At 44.4% G+C, this 18,384-nt stretch overlaps 1 protein-coding gene across 1 annotated transcript in view; it reads right to left on the bottom strand.

Moving 5' to 3' along the window:
• The window catches only part of MYRIP (myosin VIIA and Rab interacting protein), a gene marked incomplete at both ends in the record, with an annotated part of 178,689 nt that overhangs the window by 7,936 nt on the left and 152,369 nt on the right, over nucleotides 1–18,384 (bottom strand). The window contains 2 exons of the mRNA XM_079713826.1: nucleotides 2,561–2,722; nucleotides 9,214–9,408. Coding sequence (XP_079569952.1) covers nucleotides 2,561–2,722; nucleotides 9,214–9,408 — 357 coding nt within the window. The remainder of the gene's footprint in view (nucleotides 1–2,560; nucleotides 2,723–9,213; nucleotides 9,409–18,384) is intronic.

The following is an 18,384-nucleotide window of genomic DNA, read 5'->3' as shown; positions in this document are numbered from 1 at the left end:
GGTCAGATTCTAGGGTTGCTTTCACCTTGGAGTCCCAAAGGTTAACTCCAAGGTGAAAGCAACCCTAGAATGTGACCTAATCTAAGAACACAATTCAGCAATTCAGCACATCTACCCTCCAGTGGGACCCTCCTATCATCCTGCAGGATACCCTCAGTGACATCTTCTGTGAGACTCTGCTTTGGACAAGAACTGATAACAAGGAATGAATCTTCCTTCTCTGGCAGCAACTGTAGGACAAGGAGAGTCTCCACGCTAATAAAGGTTCCCACGTTGAAAAGAGCCGTAAAGATGATGGCAAGGTTGATGACCTCCCATGCAAAGTAAGGACTCTTATGCAAGTGGATATATACCTGAGGGCAGGACAAGCACACTTTTCAGGAAACCACACAGCACAGACTGGTGAAGAATGTGGGCTCTGAGGCCAGAAAGACCTAGGTTAAAATCCTGGCTTCATCACTTTTTAGCTATTTGACTTCGGTTTAACCATTCTGAGCCTCCTTTTCTCCAGATATAAAAAGGGAAAAATAACAATAGCCACCTCATGGGGGTGCTGAAAGGATTAAATACAATAATGAATTCAAGGGTTAAGCCCAACTCCTGGCCCACAGTAAGACTCACTGAATATTAGGTATTATTAATGACATTATTATAATATTTAACAATGAATGATAAATTAATAGGCACATTCAAACACATGGAAAATGGACATTTTGGACTCCAGGATTTTGTGCCATAAAACATGGCTCCAATAATTTAAGCCTAGAAAAATTTAGAGGCATGAATAACTAATTATCCAATAAAACCCTCCCAAACACCCATAAACAGTATTACTTCCTGCTAAACCATTCAAGAAGTATTTGCTGCAAAATATACCCCCAGAAAACAAATGATTTGATTCTACTTCATATAACATTAACTATAAATTGATTAAATGTTGAGTGGCATTTGTGGGAAATGATTTTTGAGGAGAGTTGCTCTTCAGCCATCCTTGCTGGTAATAAACAGTCAACAGGGCCATTTGTGATGAGACCATTCCTGGGCCATTCCTAGCACAGAACTGGTTCCCTCCCATTCTCAAGAGTGCTGAATGATATGAGCAGCTGTTGTGATTTTTGGTTCTTTAAGATAAAAATATTTATTTAAAAAATAATTATCGGACTTCCCTGGTGGTGCAGTGGTTAAGAATCTGCCTGCCAATGCAGGGGACCCAGGTTCAAACCCTGGTCCGGGAAGATCCCACATGCCATGGAGCAACTAAGCCCATGTGCCACAACTACTGAGCCTGCGCTCTAGAGCCCACGAGCCACAACTACTGAGCCTATGCACCACAACTACTGAAGCCCACGTGCCTAGAGCCTGTGCTCCGTGACAAGAGAAGCCACCTCAATGAGAAGCCCACGCACCACAACAAAGAGTAGCCTCCCCTTGCTGCAACTAGAGGAAGCCCGCACACAGCAACGAAGGCCCAACATAGCCAAAAATAAATAAATAAATTTATTTAAAAAAATTATCACCCCAAACTGTCATCTTCTCTATCCAGAGATGGTTTCAATTGATCCCCATTCTCCAGAGGATGCAGTTTTAAGATGCAGGGTCTACAGAAATATCAGTGAACCAGGGGTCTACACTGAGCTTATGCTGCAGAGACCAGCATTTCTTGTGGGTCCCTGAGTATGTATATGTCCATGGACCCCAGTTTGAGAATCAGTTACTTAGTCCACAGTCCATTTTGATCCAGAGTCAGAGACCAAGGGAATATCCATGAAAACTGCAAACAAGCATCTTCAGAAAGTTATAGATAATATAGTAATTAGTTCTAAAACAGCCGTATCTAAATCATGAAAAATATTGGTCTAAGAAATCTACACTTCGTTTTTCACTTATTTATTCATCTCATTTTTATTGAGGCCCAAACCTGTGTGAGGTGTTATGCTAGGCACTGGAGTTATTGTGTTAAGCTAGATAGCTAGAGTCCTGTCCTCAAGGAGCTTTTAGTCTGTCGTGGGGAAACCTGGCATTAAATAAGTAATCAACAGTATGATGGGACTTCCCTGGTGGTGCAGTGGATAAGACTCCACACTCCCAGTGCAGGGGTTCGATCCCTGGTTGGGGAACTAGATCCCACATGCATGCCGCAACTGAGAGTTTGCATGCCATAACTAAGGAGCCCACCTGTGGCAAATAAGACCTGGCACAACCAAGTAAATAAATAAATAAATATTTTTTAAAAAAACCAGTGTGATAAAGGTTAGGGAAGGGTGGTCTTGGGATGGAATGGGAGCCTCTATAGCAAGGGTCAGAGGATTTGTCAAAGAGGAAAATGGCATAGGTTTTAAAGAGATATATTATCAAGGTCATAATTTGGGGAGAGGAAGGGTGCACTTTAAAAAAGGAGGCTTTGGTGGAATCCACCTGGAAGGACCATGCCCACGAAAAGTCTGCTGGAGATGGCAGGAACTGATAGATACAAAGGCTTTGAAATGATTCTTTTTTAAGATGGGGTGCCCTCTCCTTTTGCCCAGTAGTTCTCCATCTGGGCAGAGAGGAGAGTTCTTACCTGGATCTCAGCATGGTGGACCCGGGCTGCTGCCGTGGCTACTTGGTCCTCCAGATCTGCCAGTTCAGTCTCATCAGTGCCACTGTGGATGCAGCGGGCAGCATCCTCTAGCTCACTCAGCTGGCCTTCAAGTCCATACACGGTACCTGCCGCCAGGTACACCTGTAGAGGAGGCATGGCCTTTGAGCTCAGGTCTGTGGACCCAGGACTGGTGGGGCCCCTTCAGGGGATGCCATAATTCAGGGAAGTGAGAGAGAACTAGACTCAACATTGGGAGAAAGAGACAGGGAGCCCCCCATTTATAAACATTCTTCACACTTAAGTGGTGGTAGCATAAGGTCTTGACACCCCATCACTGTCAACTACACCTCCTCTTCCCCCAACCTTTCCTGCAAAAAAAAGTAGTTTGTAAATTTTAAAAATACAATAAAATAGTACAAGAATACATGACATCAGCTACATAAATTGTGAATTTGTCCAGGGACTATAACAACCACAATATCAAGATAGAGGAAACAAAGAGAAAAACTCATGATGTAGATTTTCCAATAAAAATTTTGGTTGGCATTAGAATTTGGAAAAATTCAGAAAACATGAAAGAGGTGAAATTAATTTAAAACGATTACAAATTTTGCTTGAATTATCTCTGATTAAGTACTGGGAAGTTGCTTGAATCAGGTTAAGGGAATGAAAGTGAACCTGAAGTATGTAGTAGGAAAGAGCCTTATTTTTTAGAAAATAGTGTGATGTTGAGAAGCATATAAAGTCTATGATCAATTAAGACAGTTTTTTGAGAGCTCCTGAAGATTAAAGAGAAAATAAGATAAAGGAAGTAATTTGAGGGAAAATTAAAGGAAAAATTACTTTGGCTTATGGGTTTATAAGGTGATTCTCATAAAAGTGGGCAAACAGAAAGTAAAATCATTGGAATAATTCAGGCTGAGGACAGGGTGAGTGAAACAAATGCTCCTTCAGCCTAATTAATAACATGATGAAACAGTGGACAACACAAGGAACTAAATGTATCTAGAGAAGGTAATTACTTAAACAGGCTTATGAGGTTTAATCAATGTATATAAAGCTCTAAACATGTAATCACAGCCATTTAGAGTTGACTTGAATGATATGCACGGTCACTACTTTAACAATTCCTTTAACTTGAGTTAAAAATATAACAGAGTTAGGCAAGCCAAGAGCAGTGCACACAGATAATGCATGGTCATTTGCACTGAGCAATGCTGAGTGTTGGTGAGGAGGGCAAAGAATCCTGAGATGCTCCAACTCAGTCAATTCCTTGGCATGATTCATGCATCTGCCTGAAAACTGGCAATTTTACAAAACATTTCAGAGTGGAGCAAAGGCACGTGCAGGTTTGATGAGAGCAAATTTGTGCATCACCAGGCACAATTAGCTGTGGGAGCTTCCAGCAGTGACTGACATAGCGGACATCAAGTTGGGTGATTCATTGGTCACACAGGGGTCATGAGTCAAATGTCTGCTGGTAACTGCCTTATTTCACTTTGCCCTTAGTTTTATATTTCTTTGTCATATGCAAGTATTAGAGAACTTCTGTTTCTAAAAGATCTTCACAGTTTAATATAGCCATTTACTCCTTATCTTCAAAACAAGAAACACTTTATAGTTTGTCACATGAAGGAAGTGATGAATATTTCAAAGCTATTTGAGTGGAGAAATCATTAAAAATTTGTCTCTCAAAAGTTGTGAGGTTGAAAAACTTATCTTCAGAGGGGAAGAAAAATTGAAGAAAGAGAGAGAGAGGAAAATAGAATAAGAGGAGAAGAGGAGGAGGAGGAAGAGGAGAGGAGAGAGGAGGAAGAGATCAGAGCGATGGCCACCACAGTTTGAGTTTGGATATTACACTTTTGGTACCCACACCAAAAAAAGGGGAATTCATTTTGATAATTAAAAACATAAACTTATAGCTTTGCACAATGAAACTAAACTTGGAATTTAAAAGAAATGAATAACTTAAGTGTGGCAATGGTTAAACATGACCTGACATATCTTTGGTCTCAGGACCTTGATATTTCCATAAACACGCAAAACTCAACATCATCATACCCTATGGTTGTATCAACTTAATAGCACCTTGTTGTTTTGTCACCAGCATGGTCATCCACTAACGTTCCTTACTTTCTCTGCCAAGACAAAGCAATATGAAATCGCTCCAAGTTCTCAGCAAGGCCAGAATGTTCATCTTTTACTTTGTGTTCCCTAAAAGCCTGCTTTCCTGGCACTAGGGGCATAGGGAGGTTCAGTGGTTTGGCACTGACACCTGCTCAACAGGAACTTACGAGCAAGGTCATGGCACCTAAAGGATTAGAGGATGATGACAATGGTGATGATGGTGATGATGATCATGACAGGGATTTACTGAGCTAGCGGGCTGGTGCCAGATTTCATGCCTTTATCCACCCTGCCCTACGATGCTGTGATACTTAATCTCGATTGGAATATTTCGACAATTTATATTTCAAACGTTGGCATAAACGTACTAGAGTTACTGTGGTTATAGATGGCCGTAATATTGGCTCTGTGGCTGGGCTGAAATAACAAAAATTAACATGCCATATAATGAAATTGTTATTCTAGTCTTAAAAATAACCCATTTGAAAAACATTAACCTGAAGATGCTTGCTTAATTAAGGTCCACTTTTGGCGAGAAGTATGGTTACCATGTCTGAGTAATCTATGTCCTCTCCAAACTCTAGTCATTGATGCCTGTGACCCCACTGACTGGCTCCTGGTTCAACAAGCCTTTCTCAAAGTGGTTCAAGGGATGAGAATAGGTGTTTCAAAGGAAGGACTTTATGGTCAAAGCCCCTAGAATAAAGAACATTAAACAGATTTCTTTATTGCTGGACTTCTCAGGGTCTTTAATGTGCTAAGATGTATCTCAGTTTTCCTAGAAAGAGTATGTGGGTTTCTCAAGCTTATTTGATCTTAGAGCATCTTGTTGGACTTGACGTCCATGACATATACTTTAGGGGACTAAGGTTAGACAGTAACAGATAGTATTTCTTTCCTTGTTCTCTGAGAGCAGAGAGCCATGACCACTTCTAGAAGTTCTACCTCTCCTGTGCTATGGGGGTTGTACAAGGGCTTTGAGAAGGAAGATCAACGTCCTCTGCCTGATCTTTGATTCTGGGCCAGAGCCGGGTCCCCCCTTGGCCGTCCCACTGTGCCTGCTGCCACTGGTTGTATACTACAATGTATTTGGGGTTGCCGGAGTTATAAGGCAGAAGTAAAAGGGAAGTTGAGACTATTCCTCCATTGGCTCTGTGGCTGGGAATTATGGGGTACCCCAGGTGGTCTCTGTCATTTAGGAAGATAAGAAATGAGGAAGGTCCTTAGATGGGGGTGGGAGGGTGAGGGAGCCGACTCACCCCTCCCACTCACAACCCTGCATAAATCCACAAGGTGGCCCTGGTGGGCCCCTACCATTCATACCACAGGTCTGAAAATGGTCATACTTGTTCTCTGTTGATCCCTAGATCCATTTTCCATTCTGCCCTGCTCTCCTCTGTTCTCTGTGACGCTAACCTATACAAACTTTACCACCAAGGCTCCCTTGCTGATTGGGGTGGGTTTGGCCAATGGGAAGCACCAGCAGGAGATCAAAGGCAGGAGGAGAAAGAAGTAAGAGCCTTTTTCCCCTGCTTTTTCCCTTCCTGGATTCTATGGCGACAGCTCCCACTAGGGGGCGCTCTTCCAGGCTCCAGTTCTCCCTGGGCTATACTGCCTGAGGGTGGTGACCACTTCCTCCTACTGCTACTCTGTGGGCACTACAGCACCCCTTATCCTTGCCCACACCTGAGTCAATACTCCCTTCCTGAAACTTTCCTCTCCCAGACAGACCCCTACAGGTACAGTAGAACCCTGTGCTTCAGAGCTCCCCAGGCATTCAGTCCGAGAAACTGAGTCCCCACTGTGCGTGCAGGGGAGGCTGGCATTGGTCAGAGGTTTCTCCCACCTTTAGGGGAGACAGAGCTGATTTCACAGCCAGGCAGCAGGTGAGAAGTGTCAAAACTAAGAGACTAAGGAAATTCTAAAATCCCCATGCCCTACCCTAATTAAGTGGATTAACAAGGCAGTTTATGAAAACAGGAGATTAGACATATGAATGTGATATTTTTTGTTTTATCTTACGTAGCTCTGAAATCTTCATAAGACTTCTTAAAGATGAATATTCTCTTGCAAATGAGGATGTTCTCTTTTATCTCAGTGGCTTGGTCTGCAGAAGCCAGTGTTCAGAGGGCAGACTAAGTGTTGCCATTTCTATTTCTGCCATTCCCCGGGCTCCTCAGCACAAAGGAGAAAGGCAGCGAAGGGATGAGGAGCAGGCGCGCTCTTCAGAACATAGACAAAAGCCCTGGTTTAATTAAATCAGCTGCACCCAGAGGCCAGTTTAAGAATCAGCCCTGCCCTTCTCCTGCTGCTCCGCTGAATTCCATCCTGGAAACAGCAGAGCAAGCAACCTGCCCATGGCTCTGTGATCTGGTGAACTAAAGAGATTAAAGAAAAAGTCAGCCCTTCTGTGACCCAAAGACCCACAGAATTCAAAGGAACAAAGATGGAATCTCTCCGGAGGTGAAATTTGAAAAGCTGGTTGGGGTAGGGAAGGAGGTGGAAATAGGCAGTTAACTCTATGAGAACAGGAGAGGCATCTTAGAGGGGCTGGACAGGGAGCAGGAAGTTGTAATCCCCAGCTTTCCACTGCTGGTGTTTCTGATGTCTTGACTCAGTGGCTAAGTAGATGTGTTTCGCACTCAAAGTGTTAATGAACCCACAAAAAGAAACATGATGTACAATAAAAGGATCTTACAAAATGAAAACTCTGCCAAGGCCATTGTAGTTTTCAGTAAACTCCTTAGAGGGGAAAAAAAGGCATGCTGTCTTTGCTTTCAGTGTGCTGACCTTTGTCATTTAAATCTAGATTATTTCATGCATTGTAAGTTTTTTTGATACCATACTTTGTAAAAAGAAAAAAATGCCTCCCTTTCCTGGTGAACCATATCTTTATTTTAATCTTTTCAATTCTGTGTGTGCAGGATTAGGGCCATTTTAGGACTATCAGCACCTGAAAGAATTGTATCATAGGCATTTTTAAAGAACAGAGACCTGCACATTAGAAGTAAAACATTTCTTTTAAAAAAGGATTTTATTCATCTGATGTAATCATATATCAGATAAACATTCCTTGCACACCTCCTCTGTGTCAGGCTCAGGGCCAAGGGCTAGGGCTATAGACAGGAAAGGCAGCAGGTCCTGTTCTATAGGAATTTATATATCCGGTTTCCAACTTGGGCATGACTGTGCCCTACTCTCCCCCATGCTCCCGCTAATATTTGGCAATGTCTTGAGACATTTTTGATTGTCAGATCTAGGAGGGTGCAGCTTCTAGCATCTAGTGGGTAGAGACCAGGGATGCTGCTAAACATCCTACAACATACAGGACAGGTCCCGCAACAAAGAATTATCTAACCCAAAATGTCAATGGTGCTGATCTAATAGGAGATATATGAGTGAACAGAAAGGGCAACAAAGTGAGGCAGACATATGCTTAGGTTTTATGGGAATCCAAAGGTAGAGAGTCTTCTACTTTCAAAGTGAAACTAATATTGGCTTTTTTTTTTTTTTTTTACCTTGAGTCATTTTGATTTGTTGTTGTTTCAACTTCTGGCAAAAAATCTCTCTGATAACATTTCCTGGTTTCTGAGAACACCATTCATTAGAGCATCTCCAAATTAGGGTTGATTCTGCTGGGTCTGGAAAGATGGAATCACCTGACTGGATTTGACATTGGGACTATGCCAACTGGTGATGGTAACGATGGCCTGAGTGGCTAATGTCCAGATTGCTCTGTGTCACCCCTGGTTTGCATTGTTGGAAAATTCTCATTGGACCTTACTGAAGTCTTAAAAATGATTGTAGGTGTTCATATGTAAAAATCTATTACATTCTTTCTTTCCTCACCAGTTGGAAGGACAGAAAAACCATTACGAACAGACATATCTGTGAAGCAGGGCAGACCAATTCTGTAGTAACCTAAGTTCTGTTGGCAACCACTGTTATTCTCTGTAGTGGCACTGGCAATGCTCCACCTGGATCCCCACAGATCCCTTATATAGTTTCTGCATACTCCCCTCCCCGCTCCCAAGCTGCAGTGTGCTTTTGTTTCCAACAGCTCAGATCTATGCAAAAACGGCCTTTGAGCTACTGTAGACACTTTGCCTGCATGCAGAGAGACTGAGGTGCCCACTGGCTGTAGGAAGAGCCAGTTCCTTTGCCTTAGGTCAGGACAACTCTGAGATGCAACTTACACCCCGGAGTTGCCTGCAGGATCGGGCTGAAGCTACGTTTTGTGTAAGATCATAGCTTTGCTTGACTTCTTCCCTCTCCCCACTCCCTTACCAGTCTCCCATGGGAGCATTTCCCTAATAAATCACTTGCACAGAAATCTTCATCTTGGGATCTGCTTCTGGGGAACCCAGTCTAAGACCCTTCTGAGAATATATTTGCTATGGTGGTAGTATATTTGTGTCCTTGCCCTCTTTGTGAAGAGTTACAACATCATCAGCTTCTCCTTTGGACATGTGTGCCCTAGACAGAGTACATCCACACTGTCTTACATTTTCTTCCAGGGAAGTCAGCTGCTCATCCAGTCTCACTTGGTCTGTTCCAAGAGGAAACGTCCCTTTCTCTCTGTCAGGAGGGACAGGTGGGAACTCCCAGGGCCCTGTAGACTCTGCTATCAACTCCTCCGTGGCGTTGATGACTTTCAGGACTTCTGTGGAGATGTTGCAGAGAGAAACAGCAGAATACTTCTGTTTGGTCCAATAACAGAAGGGGACAGAAGACAAGAACAACATTAACAACGACATGGAAATTCTACATTATCATGGTGCTCATCATGAGATCGATTCTGTTTTATAACACACACAAACATCAATGTGCCAAAGGAATGAGACACTAAAAAAATCTACCCAGTCTGAGGGGACTGAGAGGAGGCCTGATGTAACTTGGCTTAGCTTCTGTGACTCACAATGAATTATTTCAGATTCTTAGGGAGAGAAGAAGGAGAGCTCAAGTGGAAGCTACTAGGTCCTCTGCCACTGCTGATAGTTTCATATTCATTACCTCGTTTTCTGGATGATATTCTCTTTCCTCAACAGAGCTTCAGTCACAGACTCTGTCAAACTACATTCATGATGTGGTCCAGTGGGTAGCTTTATGGATGAAGAGTTAGGAGACCTGGGCTCTAGATCTGGCTGTAACTTCATCTAGATATTGGACCTTGGCCAGGCTACTTCCCATTTCTGGAACTCAGTTTTGTCATTTGTACATTGAGAGGATTGGAAAGAGTTTCTCTGCAGTCTCTGGTAGCTACTGTGTTGTTAGCTCACCCACATCTATTCTCAAGCCCATTCTTCCTTATCTTCCCCCACCATTAAGGCTGAACAGAAAATACACTGCATTTCCCAGCCTCTCCTGCAGCCAGGGGCAGTCATGTGACATCGTTCTGACCAGTGAGCCTGAAGGGAAGGTCTATTGAGGGGTTTCTAGCAAAGCTTTTGTTTTCCTAATCAGGTGACTAGATGCAGCTGATGCTCTCCTGCCCCCACTTTTCTCTGCCTTGATCATAGGTCTGCAGTTAGGAAGCCAACAAGAGTGAGGATGCTACCAAAATGCTGGGTCAGGTGGATCAGAAAGACTGAAAGAGCCTGAGCCCACATAGCACTGGATCAGCTGAACTGCCTCTGAACACGTTGATACATGTGTGCAAAATAAGTCCCTACCTGTTGGAGCCCCTATTGGCTGGATTTTCTGTTATTTGTGGTTGAATATATTTCTAACTGATACAAGTCACTTCTAGTTTTTATATTCATGGCTCAAAATTACAGTCAGTCCAGATCTGGGCCAAGGTCTTTAATGGAGCAGAGGTACTTCAGCCACAAAGAATTATCTGCATCTTTGAGTTCATCTGAACATATAGCACCAAGAAGTAAGCAGGAGATCAATGTTGCTTGGCACTAATGATGTCCATCTACAATCAATTTTACTTAGCCCATCACCGGGTTTGTAAACTGGAAGTCAAATATTGCCCATGGGCATTTTTTTAACCAGTAAAGTGTTTCAAGAAAGCCTGGAATTTTAATGCCTTTGGTACCTCCCAAGGTATCTATCTGATTCATATATTCTGGCCAAAATATATTAATGATAGCTCTGACTTGGTTTGCAGTTTGTTTCCCCAAGTAAATTCTGCTGCAGGTTTTATCTCACTAGAGGAAGTTTTCAGTGGCCCTGCAACTTCACTATGGAATCAGAGTGTCTAAGTGACAAGTCTGTGGCTGAGTCCACAGTCTAGAAGCTGGCTCTGGGCTCTGGTACATGGTCTCATCCTAGGGTCTCATCCCGGCACCTGTCAATCATCCTAGGGTTAGGGCACATGTGCTCAGAGGGCTCCTCTGCAGCCTGTTTCACAATAGCTGCTTGACTCACCCAAGAGTTATGCTTCTTTTGGTTCAAGGGAGTTTGCTACATACCAAAAAAGTGGGTCTGGGTTATCAGGAAAATAAGATGGAGGAAGGTGACGCAGACCCACCAGAATAAGGGAAGTGTCCGAGGGAGAGCCAAGCCAACTCTTTACCTTAGGAAAAACTTGCAGAGGCTGTCCGCCATTATCTAGAATCCTGTAACTCAATGTGGCAGGTTTTGGAGATGAATTGGACTCAAAATGTTTTTGGCAAGAAAGAGCTGCCACTGTTTGCTTAAGTCCATTTTAGAAAAGGCAACGTTGTATGTATGAAAGCAGGTTTGGTACACTTCTCTTAGTAAATAAAGCTTGTATTTAGAAAGTTTGCCCTTTGTTTGTTAGAAGAGGTGCCTTTGTACATCTTTTGACTAAGGGATTCAGGAAAAACGGTTAGACCACAGCACGATGGAAGGGCAAATGTTAACATTTACACACATCTCCAATTGGTCCAGGGTCATTAAGGGGCCAATGTTATTAATGGGAAGGACTTCAGAGGTGCTTAAACAGAAAGAGTTATCTGCATCTTGACTCCAACTGAACATATAACATCAAAGCGATAAGCTGGACATCAGTGTTGCTTGGCAGTCATTTTTCCTTTTCGTCCAGAAATAGCCTTGTTTATTCAATCATAGGAGTTGCCAGCTGGAAGCCAAATATTGCCTAGAGGCATGCTTTTTTGACAAGAATGCCTTCTGTGAGATAAGCACTTCCCAGTTCTCTGCAGTCCCCACCATTCATTCTATTGCATGCATATCTTATTGGGGGCCTGTGGTGCACAGGCTCTGCTCCAGGTGCTGGGATAAGCAGTGAACAGTGGATGAAGTCCCTGCCCTCAGAGTGTGCCTTTAGCTCTACCCCAGCCACTTGACACGGTGACATACTTTCCTGACCCCTGAAGGTATTTGCACTTGTCATTAAGTGAGAGTGAGCGGTCCCCAGCAGTTGGTCTGTGGAGAGCACCACGGCTTCACTTGGGAGGTCTATGGTCCCCTTCAGAAGGGAACCAGCTTCCAGCTGGAGAAGTGACTGAAAAAAATTATATGGAAACTGGACAAGATCTCTCTGGTTGGTTGGTGTCCCCGTTCTGCCCTCCATCATGAAACACAAACTGGAACCCACAAACACTTGCAGGGAATTAATCCCACCTCTAGGGAATCGGGTGGTTCTTCTACAGGAGTGTTGCGGGCTTGCTTGGATGTGAGTGCGGGAGTGGACAGGGCACCTGCTGGAAGTGAAGATAACTGGGATTTAATTAGCTGTGTGACAGGAGCAGGGCACCCAACCTCCTTGTTCCTTAGCTTACTCACTAGGCCAGTAAGCGATTAGAAGGTTTGTCACAGGGTTAACACCAACTTGTTATGTAAATGTCCTGTTCCCTGCCCAGTCTAGATTTAACAGTAGAAAGTACCTTCTACAATTGTGTGAAATAAAGCTATATTTAGCACTGGACAGGGTTTTGTTCAAATAAAAAGCTGGTGAGGATTCAGAGGTGCTGGCAGGGAGCCCTGTGTGTGGGAGAAATGAAAATCTACAGGAGCCTTCCTGCTTTATTGCTTACAGCTCCAGAGACCTGAGCTGAATGGCACAAACAAAGCACAATTCCAGAGCCAGAAAGAGCTCTCTATGACGGCAGCCGACGTTACTCCAGACATTAATTATAAGATGAATCAAACGTGACAGGTCCATGGTATCAAATAAGGGAGATGTGAAAGTGTGAAGAAAATCAGCTGACAGAATAGGGGCTGTTGCAGAACAGGAAGGTTGGCCTCAAAGACACTCGTGGCCAAGGGCCCCATGGATGATGGAATGAAAATGGCCAGTGGACTCATGCAGTAACCAAATTCAACCTTCTAGTGATCAAAGAAACACAAATTAAACAACAAATTTATTAAGTGCCGAGTACATGCATGACTTCCTTTCAAAATGCCCAGCATAGCCAGTATGGCTTCTCTAGGGTGGAGGAGGAGCTTTCAGCTGTTGATACGCCCCGGAGATGTATTTGCTCTGACACACTGATGCTCCTTGACCTCCCGACCACACGTGGTCACCACTGAGAGCCTGAGTGTCCACCTCTAGGGTCCGGTCTGTGTCACATCCCCTTGTGGAACATCAAATCTATTATGTCAACTTTACAATCACCGGGCTGGAACCAAGAGTCCACGCTCAGGGTACAGAAAGTGATGAGAAACCTCCAGTGTTTCCTCCATCGCTCAGCAGTGAGGCAGAGAAACAAGCATCAACCTCAACAAAGACTCAGCTTCCTGCCAGACTGTAACCAACAACAGGACCAATGCAAACCTTTAAGGAGGTGATGTACCACTCCGAGGTGGGGGCCTGCCACTGTGGCCATGACAGTGGACCTGAGAAAGAATACCAGGTCAGGACCCACGTCAAAATCCCACCTGTATCTTTTCTTTCTAGGGACTGAGGGCAGAGCAGACTCCTTTACTTTTAGTCTCACTACCCACAAACTTGAGCCCGAGCAATCTCTCCATCCTGTAGCCATGCCCTTTCTCTTCCTATAAAAATATGTTACTAGAAACAAATTCTTCCTCCATTTACTCTTCCTTATAAACTGTTTTCCAAAGACATGCAGCATGCAAAGTGTTGCCAGGGGGAGAGTCTGAGTCTCTAGAATTTGAAAGAAGAAAATATTTCCATCCTAAACACTAGATATACCTGCTTATTTGCAATCCTCACAAATTCTCCTGATAATTTTCCAGGGTCGTCATTCATTTCAAAGCTTTGTGTTGGACAAAGAAATGCAAACTCATTTCAAGCTGGAATAAGTGGGACTGCTGCTTACCAGAATGGCTCAAGCTTGTGAACATGTGAGTAGCGGGGTCTCATTAGCTACCTGGCTTAATAGGAAGAGAACACAGTGGAATAACAGAGGCCTGATCCCAGACCCCTCTCTACCCTTGGGCATGTGCGTGCACATGCGTCTGCCAGTCTCAGCGGCGCCAAAACGGATTCAGTATCTGGCTGTGTGTGATGAACTGGGGCTGTGACAGAGGCCTGGGGTATCTATTTATGTGACTTGATATAAGTCTTGATATGACAGAACCTAATACAATGTGGAATAAAAGCTTTGAGGATTAAATGATGTGTCCAGGTTTCTGGGGCAGAAGAGGGAATTTCCCAGTTCCACCTCAGGGATTGTTCTGACACCTATAATAAGACCTAAACAGATAGAAGCTGAAGAGACATTGATATTAGGGTTTTTGTGAGATTTAGAAGCAGGCAGTATGCTTTGAGGTCTGTGGGTCAATTTATGAAGCAGGGAGGGCAGTGGCGAGGGGACTGCCATGTCAGCAGTGTCTTGCAAAGGGCCTCCTTACCCACTGGGCTCAGCAGGCGTGGAGCCTAGGGCCCACCATTCTTTTAGGGGGTCCATGAAAATGTCTTAATTTCTTTTAAAATCATATGGAAAAATGAACTATTAGTTCCAGGCACATGTTTTAATACACAATATTAATCTTTATACCAACACAATTGTAAAATACGATTTTAGATGGTTTTTTGTGGAGGAAAGGGTCCACAAAGGCAAAAGTGCTTGGGCCCACAAGTCATAAATTGGCCCTGGTCTTGCTGATCTGGAGCCTCTATGGAGAAGGCACCTGTGCAGGGCTGGTTCCTAGGGTGGATCTGGGCAGCAGCAGCAGCCTGGTGAAGGCCCTGAGCAGGCCCCTATAAGATGGCTGATTGTGAACATGTGGGAGATCTTTCCCCTAGATTCCCCCAAATAATGGAGGGAGACAGTGGGGGTGGGTGGATGCTCTGGTCTTGTGGTTTCCTAGTGGGGACGGATGCTAAGGTGACCTCCTCATTGTACACGTCAGATCATGAGGCTTGGGAAACTCTGGTTACTCTGTATAGATTTTGGGGAAATAACGTAATCTCTCTGAGCCTCAGCTATGAAATGGAGATAACACCATCTAGCTCAAGGGGTTTTTGAGAAGATGAAATTAGTCAGCATATGCCAAGTGTCCACAGTGTTTGGGTCCAGAGCTGTCCACCTGTCCTCAAAACTCTCCCACCTGCCCTACTGGCTCAAGATGGGAACATTACTGGTGATGGCCAGTAGCTCAGACACCGTTTATTATGTACTGTGTTCTATTTTTTTTTTCTTTTTGGCTGTGTTGGGTCTCTGTTGCTGCATGCAGGCTTTCTCTAGTTACAGCGAGCGGGGGCCACTCTTCGTTGTGGTGCGCAGGCTTCTCATTGCGGTGGCTTCTCTTGTTGCGGAGCATGGGCTCTAGGGGGCACAGGCTTCAGTAGTTGCAGCGTGTGGGCTCTGTAGCTATGGCTAGCATGAGCTCAGTTGCTCTGCGGCATGTGGGACCTTCCTGGACCAGGGATCGAACCTGTGTCCCCTGTGTTGGCAGGCGGATTCTTAACCACTGCACCACCAGGGAAGTCCTGTACTGTGTTCTTGAAACAACTTTCCTTGACCGCTTGGTGTTTTGAAGGATGCTTTTTACTATTTTTTAACCAAAAAAAAAAAAAAAAAGTTAAACTTTGCTGCTGTTTCCTAGCTTTTTTCTCTTGCTAAGTAAGAATATTTAAAAAAAAAAAAAAGCCACCATGGTCTACTACTGTCTGGCTTCACCATAATGTCATAAAGAAGGGATACCTTAACACCAAAAATGGAAGACACAATATCAGAATACAGAATGGTTTGTCCTGAGAAATGACAGTAAACAACCTGACACTGACACTCAAGACACGCACGCATGCAGGACCCTCCGTTTCCCAGTAGGGAGCATACTGAACCATACGTACTGATAGGCAATAAAAATAAGGTATGTCATTGCCTAGCTGGGCAACTGAACAAGCCAGGCCCTCAAACATCATCTACTATTTCCCATCATCACGAATTTAATTCAAGCCTTCAGGAAGCATCTGCTCTATGCCCAGCACTGCACTGGGCCCTGCAGGGGATGCAGAGTGAGTAAGCCTGGGTCCCTGTCCTCAGAGAGCAGAGACAGGAGAAGGGCAGGAAGACCCAGGTAGCAGAAAACAGGTCCTACCCTGCACTGGGAGCCACAGGCTGTGGACCTGCAGAGGGGCAAGCAGGTTCCGTTAATGTGTGACTTTGGGGTCAGTCTGGAAGTACAGGAAATAGAAAGAACTTTAACAGAGGCTTCTTAAAACATGTTGGCTCCCATGCAGGAATTACAGGCAGAGGAGAAAAGTCTTTCAATGTTCAAGTTGCATAAAATGTGTACGGGGCCTCACCTTCTCTCCTGGGACACGTTGCTCCTGAGAGAGCCCTTTAGGGAGGAAGAGAGGAAGGAAGGAAGCCAGCTCAGTGTTAATGTGCATCCTTCCTGTGCCGGGTCTGACCCCAGGCTTCTCGTGATTTCGTGTAACCCTCATCACAACCTGGCGTGGTGGCTGTTTTCATCCCATCTTGAGAGACGAAGAAACTGTGGCTTAAGGAAGAAGATGCACAGCTGAGATTTGAACCCAGAGACTTCGGTCTTCAAGGTCCACACTCCTTCCCACCTGCCACATCACCTCCTCCACCTGCATAACTCCTGGGACCCAATGGACTGCAGAAAGTGATGGAAGAACAGAATCTAACTGAATAATCAGATCCATGAACAACAGATCAGCGAGAGAAGGGCCTGTAGCCTCCACCAAGTGACATCAATCAGAACAAGCTCGTTGATTTGTACACCAATGACCAAGCCACACAACAGAGCTTGAGATCTCCCAAGCGACCAGCTCCTGTTCTGAGCCTTACTGAGCCTACCTGAGATGGAGCCACCAAAAACAATCAGAGTGAACAAGAATGTGGTCTCTGAGGAAATCTGATCTAAGTGTGATCCAGACTTCACAGCCCGCTCATTACTTTTCTGTCCCACATTACAGATGCTGCCTTGGCTTTATGAAATGCTTCTATCAAACCGCCAGAGCAAGCAAGGAAATTTGTCCAAATGCCCTGATTTCATGTATTTTTTTCCTTCTCAAAGGTAAGAAAAGAAACTCCATATGTCCTCCTGAATAGTTGACAGAAATCTGCTAGAAAAATTCAATGCAAATATGTTTCAGTTCTCATGAAACATAAGGCGCTCCGGCGAAGCCTCTACAACCCGTCAAAATACATTCTCCATGAACAGACTCACGTCCCCAACGACTGACTTGAAAGAAGGTGGCACAGAATTGTGGAAAGAAATTGGAGCATGAACCTAATAAATTAGCATATGTAATCAATTGAAACATGAAATGTAATGGAGATCAGAGAATGGACCTCTAGGAATGTTTGGGTTCTTAAATCATTTTGATTTTGATGGTCAAAGCCACCTATGAAAGAAATAAGATTTTTTAAAATTGTGATAATTGAAATGAATTTTTAAAAAAATTTATTTCATTTATTTTATCTTTGGCTGAGTTGGGTCTTCATCGCTGCATGCGGGCTTTCTCTAGTTGTGGCGAGCAGGGGCTACTCTTCGTTGAGGTGCGCAGGCTTCTCATTGCGGTGGCTTCTCTTGTTGCGGAGCATGGGCTCTAGGGGGCACGGGCTTCAGTAGTTGTGGTGCGTGGGCTCAGTAGTTGTGGCGCACGGGCTCAGTTGCTCTGTGGCATGTGGGATCTTCCCGGACCAGGGATTGAACCCGTGTCCCCTGCATTGGCAGGCGGATTCTTAACCACTGTGCCACCAGGGATGCCCGAAATGATTTTTTTTAAATGTGCTATTTGTACATTTAGTTTAGTTCCAGAATTAAACCCACTGGTCTGTATGTTTCCCCATGGTCATTTTCTTTCCCTTCCTTGGTGGAGTCCCTGTTGTTTGATGTAATCACCTGAGCAAGGCCACTCCAGGACCCGTGATGGTGAGAGAGGAGGGGAATGCTGGAGCCACTGACTTTGACCATACCTGCCTGGGCAGGTGTAGGGCAGGCAGGACTTCCTGTCCTGGCAGAGGAGGTGATCATGGTTGTCGATCTCTTTTGCTTTCGCATACTGGATGTTCCTCAGAAAATTATTTCCTGATACTCACTGGACACATTTCCCCACTTGTTGGCGGTAACCAGGGCTCTGCCAGGGCACGTGCTCAGCTCTGTAGTAGCCCAATGACACAGGAAACCACCTTCCACGTTCACTTGGAAGGGAGGTGGCACATGGCAACCACGGTGATCTTGATAAATGTAAGGTCCTCCTTGTTATGTCTCTGCTGAAACCTTTCCATGTGCTTCCTATCTCACACAGAATAGGAGCCAAAGTTCTCTGCATGGCCCACACCGCTGGCTTGCTCTGG

This window comes from Hyperoodon ampullatus (genome assembly GCF_949752795.1).
Source record: "Hyperoodon ampullatus genome assembly, chromosome: 10".
NCBI lineage: Eukaryota > Metazoa > Chordata > Mammalia > Artiodactyla > Ziphiidae > Hyperoodon > Hyperoodon ampullatus.
Note: the sequence above shows the minus strand (reverse complement) of the source record. Positions and strands in the feature narration are given on the sequence as shown.